The sequence below is a fragment of the Typopeltis vanoorti genome, chromosome 3, assembly GCF_054136105.1.
Source record: "Typopeltis vanoorti isolate ZY-2024b chromosome 3, IOZ_Tvanoo_1.0, whole genome shotgun sequence".
NCBI lineage: Eukaryota > Metazoa > Arthropoda > Arachnida > Uropygi > Thelyphonidae > Typopeltis > Typopeltis vanoorti.
In genome coordinates this window covers 157,542,137-157,559,213 of record NC_143551.1, presented here as the reverse complement: position 1 = coordinate 157,559,213, position 17,077 = coordinate 157,542,137, and the positions used below count along the sequence as shown (strand labels likewise).

At 34.2% G+C, this 17,077-nt stretch overlaps 1 protein-coding gene across 7 annotated transcripts in view; it reads left to right on the top strand.

The window, feature by feature from the left end:
* Positions 1–17,077, top strand: part of Tgt (tRNA-guanine transglycosylase) — a 131,649-nt gene that overhangs the window by 66,334 nt on the left and 48,238 nt on the right. For all 7 annotated transcript variants that reach the window (XM_090416159.1, XM_090416161.1, XM_090416160.1 and 4 more), the window contains one exon: positions 5,359–5,497. In XM_090416159.1, coding sequence (XP_090272285.1) covers positions 5,359–5,497 — 139 coding nt within the window. The remainder of the gene's footprint in view (positions 1–5,358; positions 5,498–17,077) is intronic.

The following is a 17,077-nucleotide window of genomic DNA, read 5'->3' as shown; positions in this document are numbered from 1 at the left end:
AGCTGAAATGTTTTACTTGTTCCAAGTTTCCCCATTTAAAACACAGTTGACATTTTCAATGATTCTACCTATTTTCATTGTCTTTGTCTTTTTATTGCTGACCTTCATACCATATCTATTACAACAGTTATTCAATTTAGTCCGGGAATCTTTCAAACTTGTACCGGATTTATTTAGAAGTATAACATCGTCCACATATAGCAAAGAGCTGACATTAACATCTCCAATTCAGATATCATGTTTAATACCACTTTCCTTCATAATGTGATCCATATAGATAATGAATAACAGAGGGGATAATGTACTTTCTTGTCTCACACCAGATTTAACATTAAACCATATTCTTGTACTTCAATTCTAACTGCTGACTTGCAACTCAAATAAAGACTAAGTATTGCTTGATATAATGCCCCATTGACACCATATAACTATAGTATATTGAATAGCTTCTCTCTTGGCACCTTGTCATATGCCTTTTCCAGATCGACAAAACTTATATCCAGATCTTTGTTATATTCCCATGCTTTCTCAACTAATTGTCGTCAAGTGAAGATATGATCCTGACAGCCTCTATTTGGCCTGAATCCAGCTTGTTCGTCACCAAGCTTTTCTTCCACAATTCTTCTCAACCGTTTCTCAAATATACTGGCAAAATCTTGCCCAGAACACTCAGCAGGGAAATACCCCTATAATTCTTACATTCAGTTTTATTTCCCTATTTATGTATGGGGTACTATTAGACCTCTACCCCAATCATCAGGAATTCATCCCTCTGTCCAGGCCTTCTGAACTATGCAGTGCAGCCACTGTAAGACTTTCATACCACCATATTTCAGCATTTCTGGTCGAATATCATCTACTCCTGCTGCCTTTCCGCATTTCAAGCATTGATGGCTTTTCTACTTCAAGTATAGATATGTATTCCTGACTGTATGCCTGTTGAGTGTTTTTTACCACTTTGCTATCACTGCTTTTCATTTAGCAAGTTTTCGAAGTAATTACTCCATACTTCAAGGATATCTTTTTCTTCCGTTTTCATGTCACCTTTATCATCTCTAACTCCTTTTACAGCACTCTTTCCTTCTTTCCTAAGCTTCTCCAACAACCTCCAGAATATTTTGCCACCTTCTTGATATTTATTTTCTATGTTGTTGCCAAAGTCCTCCCATGACTTTTGTTTAGCTAGTTTTACACACTGTTTAGCTTTCTTACATTTGTCTCTGTATTCTCTAAGAGCACAAGCTGACTTATTTGCCAGGAACTTTTGATATGCTTTCTTCTTTTCCTTCACTGCCTCTTTAACTCTTCCTGTGTCCACCATGGAGTTCTAACTTTTCTATCCTTGCAGACAACTTCATCACATGCCTCTCTAGCTGAATCAGTCAGGGTTTTCTTCAAGGTTTGGTTCCTGTTCTCAAACTCTTTCATTTTTTCTTCAATAATCTTTGTGTATTTTAGCCTACAGTTCACATCTGAGAGCTGCTCAACTTTTATTCACTTTAAAACTTTGTTACATGTTATTCTTTTCAATATGAAATTCAATTTTATTCTGCTCAAGACTAAATAGTAATCACTTCCAATTTCAAATCCTCTATGCTCTGGTGTGCTGCACCAGGGAGAAAACATCACTATCAACAATAACATAGTCAATGAGACTTTTCTTATTCCTAGCCTCTTCTCTCCATGTGAATTTGTGCACATTTTTGTGTTGGAATATGGTGTTAGTAATAACCAGTCCATGTCCTGAGCAGAAATCTAGCAGGTATTTGCCATTATTATTAGCTTTGCTCTTATCTCCAAATTTTCCCAAAACATTTTTGTATGTCTGACAATCACTTCCTACTCTGCTATTTAGATCCCCAACAAGGACCAACTTTTCCTTTTTCATTGTGTCAGTTGCTTTCTCTAGAGACTTAAAAAATTCCTCCACTTCTACCTTAGTAGAGCCTTCTGTAGGACCATTGGCACAAATAAATCTCGTTGTCCCGTTCCCCATTCTGATATTTGTCCAAATCACTCTGCTTAACACTGCCTGCCATTCACGAAGATGTGCCTCGTATTTTGTGTTGCATACTATGGCTACTCCTTCTTTTCCTTGATTGTCATTGCCTGAATATAACATTTTGTATTTATTGCTCAGTAAGATCTCACTGTTTTTTTTTTTTTTGTCTTTTTTGTGTCAGTCACCCCTATTATGTCGATCTGGTACTTATCTAATTCGTCAGCTAGCTCCATTTCTTTGCCATTCATGCTTCTTATGTTGATAGTACCGATCTTGAACTCTGGTGATGTTGAGTTGGGGTGTGTTTCCATAATTTTTAGTTGATCATAAAAACTATGATATGTTGTGTGTGTGTGTGTGTGTGTGTGTGTGTGTATACACACACATATTTGTATATATATGACAAGGTGCCAAGAGGAAAGCTGTTCAGAATGCTTCAGTTATATGGTATAAATGTGAAACTATATCAGCCAATATTTAGTCTATATTTCAGTTGTAAATCTGCAGTGGAAGGGGGTATGGGAATGTTTGATGTAAAATTAGGTGTGAGACAAGGGTGTACATTATCTCCACTCTTATATATCAGCTATATGGATTATATTATGAAGGAAAGTGAAGATGTTAATCTCAAGATGGTGTTATGCTTCTAAGTAAATCCAGTACAAGTGCAGGATTCCCTAATTTAATTGAATAACTACTGTAATAAATTTGATATGAAAATCAGCATTAAAACAACAAAGACAATGAAAATAGGTAGAAACATTGAAAACATCAATTGCATCTTGAATGGAGTACCTATAGAAAAAGTAAAACATTTCAGCTATTTAAACAAAATTTTTAGTGAAGATAGCAAATTAAATTTGGAAATTAACAGCAGAATTAGCAAAGCTGGTATGGTAGGAAGTCCACTGAATAAATCTATATGGATTAAGAGAAAAATTAGTCAAAACACTAAACTGGCTTTAGACAAATCAGTATTCAAACTAATTTTAACTTGTGGATCTGAGAACAGGTTTAGAAATAAAACTCTTGATCAAAGACCGAAGACCACAGATATGAGAGTCCTGAGAAGGATTAGAGGACTGAACAGATTGACATCAGTAGCAGTATCATATTAAAAACGAGGATATTAGGAAGGAACTTAACATTGTTAGCATTCAGGGTGTTAGCAGAGCTGATTTCAGATGTTATGGTCACTTAAACAGAATGGAAGAAGAAAGATAATAAAACAAATGTTCTCTGCCAGGTTGGCAAGAAAAAGACAGAGGAAGATCAAGATATAGGTGGATTGATACACTAAAATGTGCCTTAGAAGACAGAAACATAATATTGAAATTTTGACAGATAAATTGGTTAATTTGGATGAAAATTGTTGATAGGAAGTTAGTAATGATGCTACTTTTTCTTGTAGTACTGTCATAATATCCTGTACACCCTGCCCAGGGTGTGTGTGTGTGTGTGTGTGTGTGTGTGTGTGTGTGTGTGTGTGTGTGTGTGTGTGTGTGTGTGTGTGTGTGTGTGTGTGTGTGTGTGTGTGTGTATATATATCATGCAGTCCATAGAAATCCATGTTGTGTGCCTCGTTTCTGTATGTTTGTGTGCAGATTCGGATTCCAGTCAATGCTTGGAACTATGTATTCAATGTATCAGCCAAGGAATGGCAGTTTTTACACATTATCCTTTGTAGCACCATATGGTCACAATCGCTGCGTGTGGGGGTCGTCCACTGTGCATAGCACTTGTGGTTGACTCTCTGTACTTCCCTCTCAGTATGGTATCAGAGTTGTCAACAATTTGCCAAATAGATAGGCCTGCAACGTGTCATCCTGTTGTGATGCCTCTTTCAAAATATGTCACTTCCCTTCTTGCAGCCATTTCATCCGGTCGCAGTCACAATGACTTGGGAGTCACAATGACTTCATATTTCTCCAGTTTATACCAGCTATAAACAATACTCATTACATGGCATGATGCACCTTGCCCATGAGGGTGTCTGTTGATTTCTGTCCAAGCAGTATATTCATATCCATCCTCCCCTTGTGTACTTTATATCATTCACTATTTATTAGAAGATGATGATTGGTGTTAATTTTCTGAATTGCATTAACTCCTGTAAATGTTATGAAGTTCACATTTATGATCTCGCCTTATTTTAAGTTAAATCATAATATTTACATACTAATTTATTTTACTTGTCAACCAGTATATGCAGAATGGTTTCCAGACTGTTCTTGGCTCATATGGAATCAGTTTGTGGCATCACTTAGTACAATATGATGAATATGTTTTACAGTATCCTGTACATTGGTGACAAATGGTATCATCATCATAACTAACTTCCATGGAGCCATCAAACTCATTGTGGGAGGTCTCATTAGTGATCGATATCTGTCAAACTGCACCTCACAATCATTCACAAACATGCCAGCAGTATATTTCTGGCACTGACCATTAAATTAGTGCTGCTCTCCTATTCATCCAATATTGGAAATTATTTAAATTTTTTTTTAATCTTATCATTCTTATCTATAAAAAATTGTGTAATGCTAACACAGTTTGTAATCCTAAGTTATCGTGGACTTTAAATGATCAAAAAGCATTTAAAAAAAAGATGGTATCCATATCATCATATAAATAAGGAATGTACTTAGAACAGATTATTTAAAAAAAAGATGGTATCCATATCATCATATAAATAAGGAATGTACTTAGAACAGATTAAAACGTGGATTAGCACTACACTTTTGAGTTAAACAGAAACACACTTCCACCTTTATATGTGAAAAATTTTCTAGTGATGCCATGCCCTGTTTGGAGCAGATATTAAACACACTCTTAAGATATTCCAACTCGACTCATCATTATTTGTTAATGCTCTGCAATTTTTTATCTGAGCAGTATATCATGTAGTTTAATCTTTTACAGTATCATAAACAGAATAAAGTAGAAAAAAAATTTTGTTTAACTATAATTAATTATTTATGTTGACTACATGATATAGCTGATAACAGATTCATTGTTATTTATTTCTTTGATGAAAAAAAAATAAATCTTTGTGGCTGAGGAATTTTCCACACATTACTTGCCTAGGAAAGAATCCAATCTATTGTGAACATCATATGATCTTCTTTAGTCAAGACTGAGAGACAAGGAATATGCAAATTAACTTATTTGCAATATACTGATAACAGTCTATGGAGATAGGATTAACTGCCATATCTTTACAAAAATTCAGTTAATGAAAGAATTTACTTGATCATAATGCTATTGAGTCTAATATTGTGAATGCAAGATACTGTATTTTTTGTACAGATATAAAATAGTGCACGTTATTATATTGCTGTGTAATCTTGCAGAACTAATTACAAGAGAAGTGCCAGGATTTGCCATTGGTGGATTAAGTGGTGGTGAAGTTAAGGATGATTTCTGGAAAATGGTTGATTTAAGTACTGATATTCTCCCCATAGAAAAGCCACGTTATCTTATGGGTGTTGGGTAAGTTTTCAGATGAGATGATCCTCCCCCCCACACACACACTTATTAGCTGTTTGTTATAGATTTCATTTATTTTAAATTAATTTGAATGTGTGTTTTTCCTATATATAAGAAAATAGTTTGATAATATATTTTGGTATTAATCATTTGCAATGTAACAGAAATTTACAAATACAGGTCTGTACAAAAATCATCCACAGAAAGTGATTACACAAAGAGTGGTGGGATTCACAGTACAGTTTCCTTCAACTTAAGCACATAATGGTTGAAGCACACTTAGTCCATTTTCAGGATACCTTTGGTTAGACTTCATTTAATGGGCTTATCATTACAAATTTGATAATCTTTAAAAAGATTTTGAGACTGGGAGAGGGCAGGAGCTCAATGAATAGCTTATCAGCCAAACCCATCTGGACTGCTGTACTTTTGACATTCCTCTTTGCCTAATATCATCATTTTTAATATGATATTTCCATTGATGCCATCTGTTCATGCCCCTAATCATTCTCAGGACTTTCATATCTGTGGTCCCTAGTCTTTGGTCAAGTGTTTTGCTTCTGACCCAGCTTTCAGAACCATAAGTTAAAATTGTCTTGTATATAGCTAATTTAGTTTTTGACTAATTTGTCTCTTATTCTATATAAATTTATTCAGTTGACTTCCTACCATACCAGCTTTGTTGATTCTGTTGTCTATTTCCATATTTAATTTACCATCTTCACTAAAAATAGTGCTTAAGTAGCTGAAATGTTTTACTTGTTCTATAGGTTTCCATTCACAATGCAGTTGATATTTTCATTGTCTTTCTTTTTAATGCTGACCTTCATACCATATCTATTACAACAGTTATTCAATTTAGTCAGGGAATCTTGCAGACTTCTAGCGGATTTATTTAGAAGTATAACATCATCCGCATAAAGTAAAGAGCTGAGAATAACATTTCCAATTTTGATATCAGGTTTAAAACCACTTTCCTTCATAATGTAATCCATATAGATAATGAATAACAGAGGGGCTAATGTACATCCTTGTCGGACACCATATTTAACATTAAACCATCTTCCTGTACTTCCTTGAATTCTAACTGCTGACTTACAACCTCAAATAAAGACTAAATATTACTTGAATATAATGCCCCATTGACACCATATAACTGTAGTGTATTGAATAGCTTCTCTCTTGTCACCTTGGCATATGTCTTTTACAGATCTACAAAACTTAAATACAGATCTTTATTATATTCCCATGATTTCTCAACTATCTGAGTTAAAGTGAAAATGTGATCCTGACAGCCTCTATTTGGCCAGAATCCAGCTTGTTCTTCACTAAGCCTTTCTTCCACAATCCTTCTCAACCTTTTCTCAAGTATGCTTGCATAGATCCTACCAAGAACACTCAGTAGGGTAATACCTCTGTAATTCTCACATTCAGTTTTATTTCCCCTTTTTATATATGGGTACTATGAGAGCTCTACTCCAATAATCAGGAATTCGTCCCTCTGTCCAGGACTTCTGAACTGTGCAGTGCAGCCACTGTAAGATTTTTATACCTCCATACTTCAGCATTTCTGGTCAAATATCATCTACTTCTGCTGCCTTTCCACATTTTAGACTTTTGATGGCTTTTTCTTCAAGTATGGATATGGATTCCTGACCGCATGCCTGGTCAGTGTTTTTTACCACTGTGCTGTCATCACTGTTTGTTTCATTAACAATTTTTTGAAGTAATTACTCCATACTTCAAGGATATCTTTATCTCCAGTTTTCATGTCACCTTTGTCATCTCTAAATCCTTTTACAGCACTCTTTCCTTCATTTCTGAACTTCTTCAACAACCTCCAGAATATCTTGCCACCCAAAATAAATATTTTGTCTAAACAAAAATCACAATTTTTATGCAATGTTTAGACACTTTTACGCAGTGTTTAGCTTTCTTACGTTTGTCTCTATATTCTCTAAGAGTACAAGCTGATTTATTTGCCAGGAAATTTTGATATGCTTTCTTCTTTTCCTTCACTGCCTCTTTAACTTCCTGTGTTCACCATGGAGCTCTGATTTTTCTATCCTTGTTAACAACCTCACCACATGCCTCTCTGTCTGAATCAACCAGTGTTTTCTTCAAGGCTTGCCACTGAATCTCAAAGGTTTGGTTCCTGTTCTCAAACTCTCATTTTTTCATGATCATCATCAAATTCCTGACATTTACCCTCAAGGAGTGTACAGGATATGATGGTACTACATGAAAAATTTACATCATTACTAACTTCCTACCTACAATTTTCTGCCAAATCAATCTGTTACCTGTCAAAGCTACAACATTGTCAGATCTTATATTTATATATCTATCTTCTAAGGCACATTGTACTGTATCAATCCACCTATATCTTGGTCTTCCTCTGGGTCTTTTTCCTGCCAACCTGGCAGAGAACACTTGTTTGGCTAATCTTTCCTCGCCCATCCTGTTTAAGTGACCATACCACCAGAGATTAACTCTGCTCACGCATTCCTGGATGCTGACAATGTCAAGTTCTTTCCTAATATCCTCGTTTTAACATGATATTGCCATTGATGCCATCTGTTCATGCCCTTAATCTTTCTCAGGACTCTCATATCTGCAATCTCTAGTCTTTGGTCAAGTGTTTTACTTCTGACCCAGCTCTCAGATCCATAAGTTAAAATTGGTTTGAACACTGTCTTGTATACAGCTAATTTAGTGTTTTGACTAATTTCTCTCTTATTCCATAGAAATTTATTCATTTGACTTCCTACCATACCAACTTTGTTGATTCTGTTGTCTATTTCCATATTTAATTTACCATTTTCACTAAAAATCATGCCTAAGTAGCTGAAACGTTTTACTTGTTCCGTAGATTCTCCATTCACAATGCAGCTGATATTTTCAATGATTCTACCTGTTTTCATTGTCTTTCTATTTTTATTGCTCACCTTCATACCATATCTATTACAATAGTTATTCAATTTAGTCAGGGAATCTTGCAAACTTGTATGAGATTTATTTAGAAGTATAACATTGTCCACATAAAGCAAACAGCTGACATTAACATCTCCAATTCTGATATCATGTTTAATACCACTTTCCTTCATAATGTGATCCATATAGATAATGAATAACAGAGGCAATAATGTACTTTCCTCTCTCACACCAGATTTAACATTAAACCACCTTCCTGTACTTCCTTCAATTCTAACTGCTGACTTACAACTCAAACAAAGACAAAGTATTGCTTGATATAATGATCCACTGACACCATATAACTGTAGCGTATTGAATAACATCTCTCTTGGCACCTTGTTATATGCCTTTTCCAAATCGACAAAACTTAAATACAGATTTTTGTTATATTCCCATGACTTTTCAACTATTTATCATAAAGTGAATATCTGATCCTGACAGGCTCTATTTGGCCTGAATCCAGCTTGTTCCTCACCAAGCTTCTCTTCCACAATAATTCTCAACCGTTTCTCAAGCATACTGGCATAAATCTTACCAGGAAGACTCACTAGAGAAACACCTCTGTAATTTTCACAATAAGTTTTATTTCCCTTTTTTATATATAGGTACTATGAGAACTCTGCTCCAATCATCTGGAATTCGTCCTTCCATCCAGGCCCTCTGAACTATGCAGTGTAGCCACTGTAAAACTTTTATACCACCATACTTCAGCATTTCTGGTCTAATATCATCTACTCCAGCTTCCTTTCCACATTTCAGACTTTTGATGGCTTTTTCTACTTCAAGCATGGATATGTATTCCTGATTGCATGCCTAGTCAGTGTTTTTTATCACTGTGCTGTCATCACTGCCTAGTTTCATTTAGCAATTTTTCAAAGTAATTACTCCATACTTCAAGGATATCTTTTTCTCCAGTTTTCGTATCACCTTTATCATCTCTAATTCCTTTTACAGCACTCTTTTCTTCATTTCTGAGCTTCTTCAACAACCTCCAGAATATTTTGCCACCTTCTTGATATTTATTTTCTATGTTTTTACCAAAGCCTTCCAATGACTTTTGTTTAGCTAGTTTTACACAGTGTTTAGCTTTCTTATATTTGTCTCTATATTCTCTAACAGCACAAGCTGACTTATTTGCCAGGAAATTTTGATATGCTTTCTTCTTTTCCTTCACTGCCTCTTCAACTTCCTGTGTTCACCATGGAGTTCTGATTTTTCTATCCTTGTTAACAACCTCACCACATGCCTCTCTGTCTGAATTAACCAGTGTTTTCTTCAAGGCTTGCCACTGAATCTCCGAGGTTTGATTCCTGTTCTCAAACTCTTTCATTTTTTCTTGAATGATGTTTGTATATTTTAGTCTACAGTTCACATCTGAGAGCTGCTCAACTTTTATTCGTTTTAAAACTTTCTTGCATGTTCTTCTTTTCAATATGAAATTCAATTTTATCCTACGTAAGACTAAATGGTGATCACTTCCAATTTCAAATCCTCTGTACACTCTAGTGTCCTGCACCAGAGAGAAAACATCACTATCAACAATAATATATTCAATGTGACTTTTCTTATTCCTTGCCACTTCTCTTCATGTGAATTTATGCACATTTTTATGTTGGAACATTGTGTTAGTAATAACCAGTCCATGTCTTGAGCAGAAATCCAACAAGCATTTACCATTATTATTAGCTTTGCTCTTTTCTCCAAATTTTCCTAAAATATTTTTGTATGTCTGACAATCATTTCCTACTCTGCTATATAGATCCCCAACATGGACGAACTTTTCATTCTTCATTGTGTCAGTTGCTTTTTCTAAAGCCTCAAAAAATTCCTCCACTTCTACCTTAGTAGAACCTTCTGTGGGACAATAGGCACAAATAAGTCTCATTGTCCAGTTGCCAATTTTGATATTTGCCCACATCACTCTACTTGAAATTGCCTGCCATTCAAGAAGATTAGCCTCGTATTTAGTGTTGAACACTGTGGCTACTCCTTCTTTTCCTTGATTGTCATTTCCTGAATATAACATTTTGTATTTATTGCTCAGAAAGATCTCACCAGTTTTTGTCTTTTTTGTTTCAGTCACCCAAATTATGTCGATCTGGTACTTATCTAATTCCTCAGCTAGCTCCATTTCTTTGCCAATCAGGCTTCTTATGTTGATAGTACCAATCTTCAATTCTGGTGATATTGAGTTGGGGTGTGTTTTAGGATTTGTTCTAGTAGCTACTTTTCGCTGTTCGCCCTGGTTTCCTGGCAAAAACAACTGGGGCCTTGTTTAACCGGGTGATGCCCCAGCCGGCATGAAATTCTATCATGTTGTACGATCATTTAATATTGTGGTTTAAGCCAATAAGAATACAATTTGGTCGGCTAAATCCCAAATTGCCAGCCATCCTCATTCATTCAGTATCCAGGTAGATACCTAGCAGGGTGCACCACTAGAAGGTGAGGATTTACTTTAGGTCAGAAGCCTTGGTCGGTTCTCCGCATTCCTTTAAAGGCTATGTGGAGGTCTCCTCTCAGTTATACAGCTTTGCCCCTTAAGCACCCCCTCATTTATTCTTGACTAATATTTGTGTATTTTAGTCTACAGTTCATATCTGAGAGCTGCTCAACTTTTATTCTCTTTAAAACTTTCTTACATGTTCTTGTTTTCAGTATGAATTTCAATTTTATCCTGCTCAAGACTAAATGGTGATTATTTCCATTTTCAAATCCTCTGTACATTCTATTGTCCTGCACCAGTGAGAAAAGATCACTATCAACAATAACATGTTAATGAGACTTTTCTTATTCCTTGCTTCTTCTCTCCATGTAAATTTGTGCACATTTTTATGTTGGAACATAGTGTTAGTAATAACCAGTCCATGTTCTGAGCAGAAATCCAACAGGTATTTGCCAATAATGGCAAATACCTGTTGTTATTAGCTTTGCTCTTTTCTCCAAATTTTCCCAAAATATTTTTGTATGTCTGACAATCATTGCCTACTTTGCTATTTAGATCCCCAACAAGGACCAACTTTTCCTTTTTCATTATGTCGGTTGCTTTCTCTAAAGCTTCAAAAAATTCCTCCACTTCTACCTTAGTAGAACCTTCTGTGGGACCAGATAATTTCTAAGTCTTTTATTCAGGATTTTACTGTAAATTTTGTAACCTCTGTTTAATAAATTTATTCCTCTGTAATTTCCACAGTCATCTCTGTCACCTTTCTTAAATATAGATATAATCTTAGCTTTTAACCAATATGAACCTCACATTTCTTCCATGTTTTAACAGTTATTTATTAATTTTAAGAATCTGTGATTTAAGTATTCTCTGCCATATTTCCAAAGAATTTTTGATACCTTTATTGCTTCTTTTAGTTCTTCCAACTTTATTGGTTCTATATCAGTGCTGATTTCTTTATTATTAATTTCTGTTATTAAATTTGGGTCATACCATAAATTTTTATAATGTTCTATTAATGCTGTCTTGTATGTCTTCTACTTTATTAATAAATCTATTCCAAGAAACTTGCCAAACTTTCTATACTGTGGTTTTAGTGATATTTCTTTTGTTGTTATATATTTCTTCTTTTTACTTTATATGTTGTTGAAGGAGTGATTTGTATGCCATTTGTTTCTTTTATTGCATTTTCTATATCTGTGTTCGAGATTTTTAATGTTTTTCTTTTTAATATTTTATTTTTCTTTCTGATTACTTCAGAGGCTGCATTATGTATGATCTTTATTAAAGTTTTCAATTCTTCTATATCTTCACTGATTTAGGCTTCTTTTAGATAATCTGTTAATGGTGATTGATATAGCATTTTAATGCTTTCTTCTTGTAATAGATATACTTTATATACTTGTTCTGTTTTTTCTTATTGACTTACTTTCTCCATTATGCTGATATTTCTGTTTTAGAGATTACTAAAACATCATGCAACATTGAGTTTACTGCTGTCTCTTCTGAAGAAACTAAGTTGTACGAGAAGAGGAGATATTATAGCTGTTGCACAGACCAGGCTATATAATTTCAGTCTCAGAACAGGGAAGATTCCACAGGAATGGAAAGAATATATGGTAATCCCATTGCACAAGGGTGGTGCAAAGACCAGTGTATCAATTCTAACTGCTAACTTACAACTCAAATAAAGGCTAAGTATTGCTTGATATAATGCTCCATTCACACCATACAACTGTAGTGTTTTGAATAGCTTTTCTCTTGGCACCTTGTCATATGCCTTTACAAAACTTAAATACAGATCTTTGTTATATTCCCATGATTTCTCAACAGTTTGTCGTAAAGTGGAAATCTGATCCTGACATCCTCTATTTCACCTGAATCCAGCTTGTTCTTCAGCAAGCATTTCTTCCACAATCCTTCTCAACCACTTCTCAAGTATACTTGCATAAATCTTACCAGGAACACTCAGTAGGGAAATATCTCTGTAATTCTCAGATTCAGTTTTATTTCCCTTATATATGGGTACCATGCGAGCTCTACTCCAATCATCTGGAATTTGTCCTTCTGTCCAGATCTGAACTATACTGTACAGCCACTGCAACACTTTTATACCTCCATACTTGAGCATTTCTGGTCAAATATCATCTACTGGAGATGCCTTTCCACATTTCAGGCTTTTGATGGCTTTTTCTACTTCAAATATGTATTCCTGATTGCATGCATGTTGAGTGTTTTTTACCATTGTACTGTCACTGATTGTTTCATTTAGCAATTTTTTGAAGTAATTACTCCATACATCAAGGATATTTTTTTCTTCGGTTTCTCATTATAATCTCTTAAAAGGAAAGAGTGCTTTTTATGGCACTCTTTCTTCCATTTCTGAGCTTCTTGAAGAACCTCTAGAATATATTGCCACCTTAATATTTATTTTCTATGTTCTTACCAAAATTTTCTCATGATTTTTGTTTAGCTAGGTTTACCAGTGTTTAGCTTTCTTACATTTGTCTCTGTATTCTCTAAGACCACAAGCTGACTTATTTGCCAGGGACTTTCAATGTGTTTTCTTCTTTATTTACTTTAAAACTTCTTACATGTTCTATTTTTTTTTTTTTTACGTGTTTTCTTCTTTTTTGAACACCAGCGTATTTTAATAATATTGTAATACACTTTTTTACTGCTTCTATATGGAAAACATATGATTTCTTAATCGATTTAACCTCAGTATCATCCTAGTTCTAGCTCCCATTGATGAGATATCCAATAACAGTAAAAAAAAAAAAAATTCTCCTACTAAGTCTATAAAAGTGAAAGTTCGTCCAACCTTGAAATATTCTTATCATATTTGGAGTAGTACACCGTAAACATACTTGATTGTCTAGAAGAGGACATTTCAGCTAATGGATCCCACTGTAATAGATATGTTTATTTTCATCTTTCTACATATACTTCCACGGATGCTGTTCCAATGAACCAGCATCAGTCATTCTTTCACTTTCCACTAAAACAATAATAATGATTGACAGCATCTGCTCAGCATTAATTTAATAGTCCATCTGCTGATTGATTGAATATTCTTATCCTCATCCTTTTTCATTTTGTTTATCTCTATTCTCTGAAATAGCCTTCCTTATGAAGTGTTCTGTTAAGATATTTAAATATCTTAACATGATTTTGTTTATGGAAACTGTTATTGTTAGCTTAGATAATTGAAAATAAAATAGAAGATGTATAAAAATATTGTTAGGTTGATAAAATTATGATAAAATGATATTCAACTTTAAAAAGAATATAGCAGCAGTGCTTGTAGTTTTGCTAATGGTAGTTGACTAACAAGGTCATTAAGCTTAACTGTGACTCACCATTGAAGTCATCAGTGGAAACAGGTTATTATTCAGCAGCATGTAGAATCGGCAGGAGATATGTACCTTTATACACTGTTAGATTTAAAATACATGTGTATAATTTTTATACTGGTTGCAATAAAATAATCATCAAGTGGAAAAGAAACTTCATCACACCTTCGACAAACCTTATCCAGTATGTATTACTGAAATCTTTGCTTTGTTGTTTATGAACCTGGCTGTTGTAACATCATTCATGCAGTCGCAAGTCAGAGAATACAGTGTTTACCCAACTGTGATATAAATGTTCAAGTTCCTATTGAGATGTTTATATATCTTTCTTGAGTGAAGATGAAATGAAATGCTATTCTTTGGTTGTGTGGAACTAACAGTTGTCAAGGAAAAACGCTGGAACATTCCATGTATGTTCTTTTCTATTTCTATACTGGATAGCTGAGTTTTATGAAGAATACTCAATATTTTTGGAACTTGTTTTAAGTAGTAACTGAATATGCTCAAGAAGTGAGGCATATGCATGAGCACACAGCTATGAGTTGTCATTTTGCATGTGTGATTGTATGTAAGAAAATGTGTTGCTGATGTTTCCCTTAGTGAATTTAAGCATAGATGAGAATTTTGCTTTAATTTTCTAGAGAAATATTTTTCACGTTTTTTGTGAATTGAAATGAAAAGGAATATAACTTCCAGGGATCATGATCTCCTTCTCAAAAAGGAATATCACTAGCAACCTTTTTCCCTTTATTCCCTGCACACACACACACATACTACATATAATGTGTTAGATTCTGCAAGTGCTTTTAGTAGTGTTACATTTAAAAAATATATATATATATAAAAAATAACTGTTCATTTGGAAATATATCACACTCACCCAACTGCTTTTCTTTTCACTTCATTAAAAATTTATACCCTTTGCTTCTATTCTTGACAAGAGTTTTTCTTCGTGGATATTTCCAAGACTATGATTAGCAGTTATTTAAAACAGGTGATTCTTCTCTGTTTTCATCCTAGTGTCTGTTAGGTGTACAACTTTTCACATATGGGATTAAGTATTCTCAGGTTGAGTAGATTTGGGATTTATATAGTGTTAGCAGTTGTATTTGGCATGGAATAGTGTCTTGAGAAGTAAAGGCTCCAGCTTTTTGGTTGCTGAAAAAACTCTTTCTTGGTGCAAACATGATCTCCAGATAAAGAGATATATCTGGAGATCCAGCTCTCTAGGTTAGATGTAGAGATCCAGGATAAGGAGAATTAAAGTGACATCTTTCTGTTGATGAATAAGAGGACTGCAGTTTGGTGACACTGAAGTTCATCTACTGTTATGTCCAATTTGGGACATCCACTATTTAGTATGTTTGTATATACCTGCTTAGAGTTCCTTGTTGTATGATGCATCCAGTAGAAAGTAAGTTAACCATTCTCATACAGAGATGAGTGACAGGAATTTTCCTCCTGAAAACTTCTGTTTCTTCATTCTGCAAAGCATGTAAACTGGCTAGAGAACACACACACACACACACACACACACACACACACAGTTAATGGACATATTGTCCTCATAACCTTAGTTACTTTGACCATGTAGTTATTTTTCTAGTTGTGGATCTATATGACTGTAAATCCTTCTTATCCCTCATTAATCAGCTGTTATTTTCAGCCACTTGCCTGATAGGGACATCAGGGTTTATTTTTATCACACGTTCCTCAGCATACCAAAGACTGTTGTATTGTCTATCCTATAATAATGCTTCTGAGATTTTCTTATGACTCTTCCCCTTTGGTTACTGCTATCCCCTCCCAATTCAAAGTTACTCAGATTATGATCTTTGAACATACTATTACTATTTCCTGGAGGATATCTACCACCTGTTTATAGCGTGTCTCTATCCACTAGTGTTAGTCACGTGTAACTGGTGGATTACATTTAACAGTGGTGGTGGTGTTTAGTATTTTGGTTATACTGGATGCAGGATGTGTCGAAATGATGTGAACAATTTCTAGTTTATTTTTATTTATTTATTTTTCTTTTAATGAAGAAAAACCTCAGCAGGAAAATGCAACATTTATAATTTTAAAATAAGAACTCAGTTTTAGTGTACCTGTGTACACTAAAACTGATTTAATGGAGAAAGGAGATGGGCAATATAATTTTTCTTCAGGAGCTGATAACTTGTGGTGAAATATTTTGTAGATGGAAAGCATAAAAGAAGTATTTATCTATAAGCCAACTAGAAGATATTCATTTTTTTTTTCTTTACAAAAAATGTTTGTATTTTTTGTTTTAATTTTGTCTGCAGTGACAAAATTAAAAAAAAAAAAACTGGAATTATATATTTTTGAAGAGAAAATTCTAAGAACATTTTGGCAGTGGTGGCAAGTAGATAACTGGATAATAGTAAGCTTGCATTGTGGTGTTGGTACAATATTGGTGCCACTTAGTTTTAATGAACTGGCCACTCCTTTCCCATGCAGGATGTAGAAACTTTTAGGCAGTAATATTATAACACAAGCTGAAAAAAAGAATTTTTTTTAGTAAAGAAAAAGTTTGTAGTTACGCTGACAAATGGGAAAAAAATGACAACAATTATATATTTTTGAAGAGAAAATACTAACAACCTTTTGGCATCAGCAGCAAGTTTAGACGTAAGGCCAGTGGCAGTTAGTATGTTAAATTTGCATAAGAATGTTTAAAAAAAAAACAAAAAAAAAAACTTTCATTGGCTATTCTGAATAGTGTTTCATATTTTTTTGCTTAATCCTTTTTTCCTCAATAAATGCTTCCAATCACTCACATCA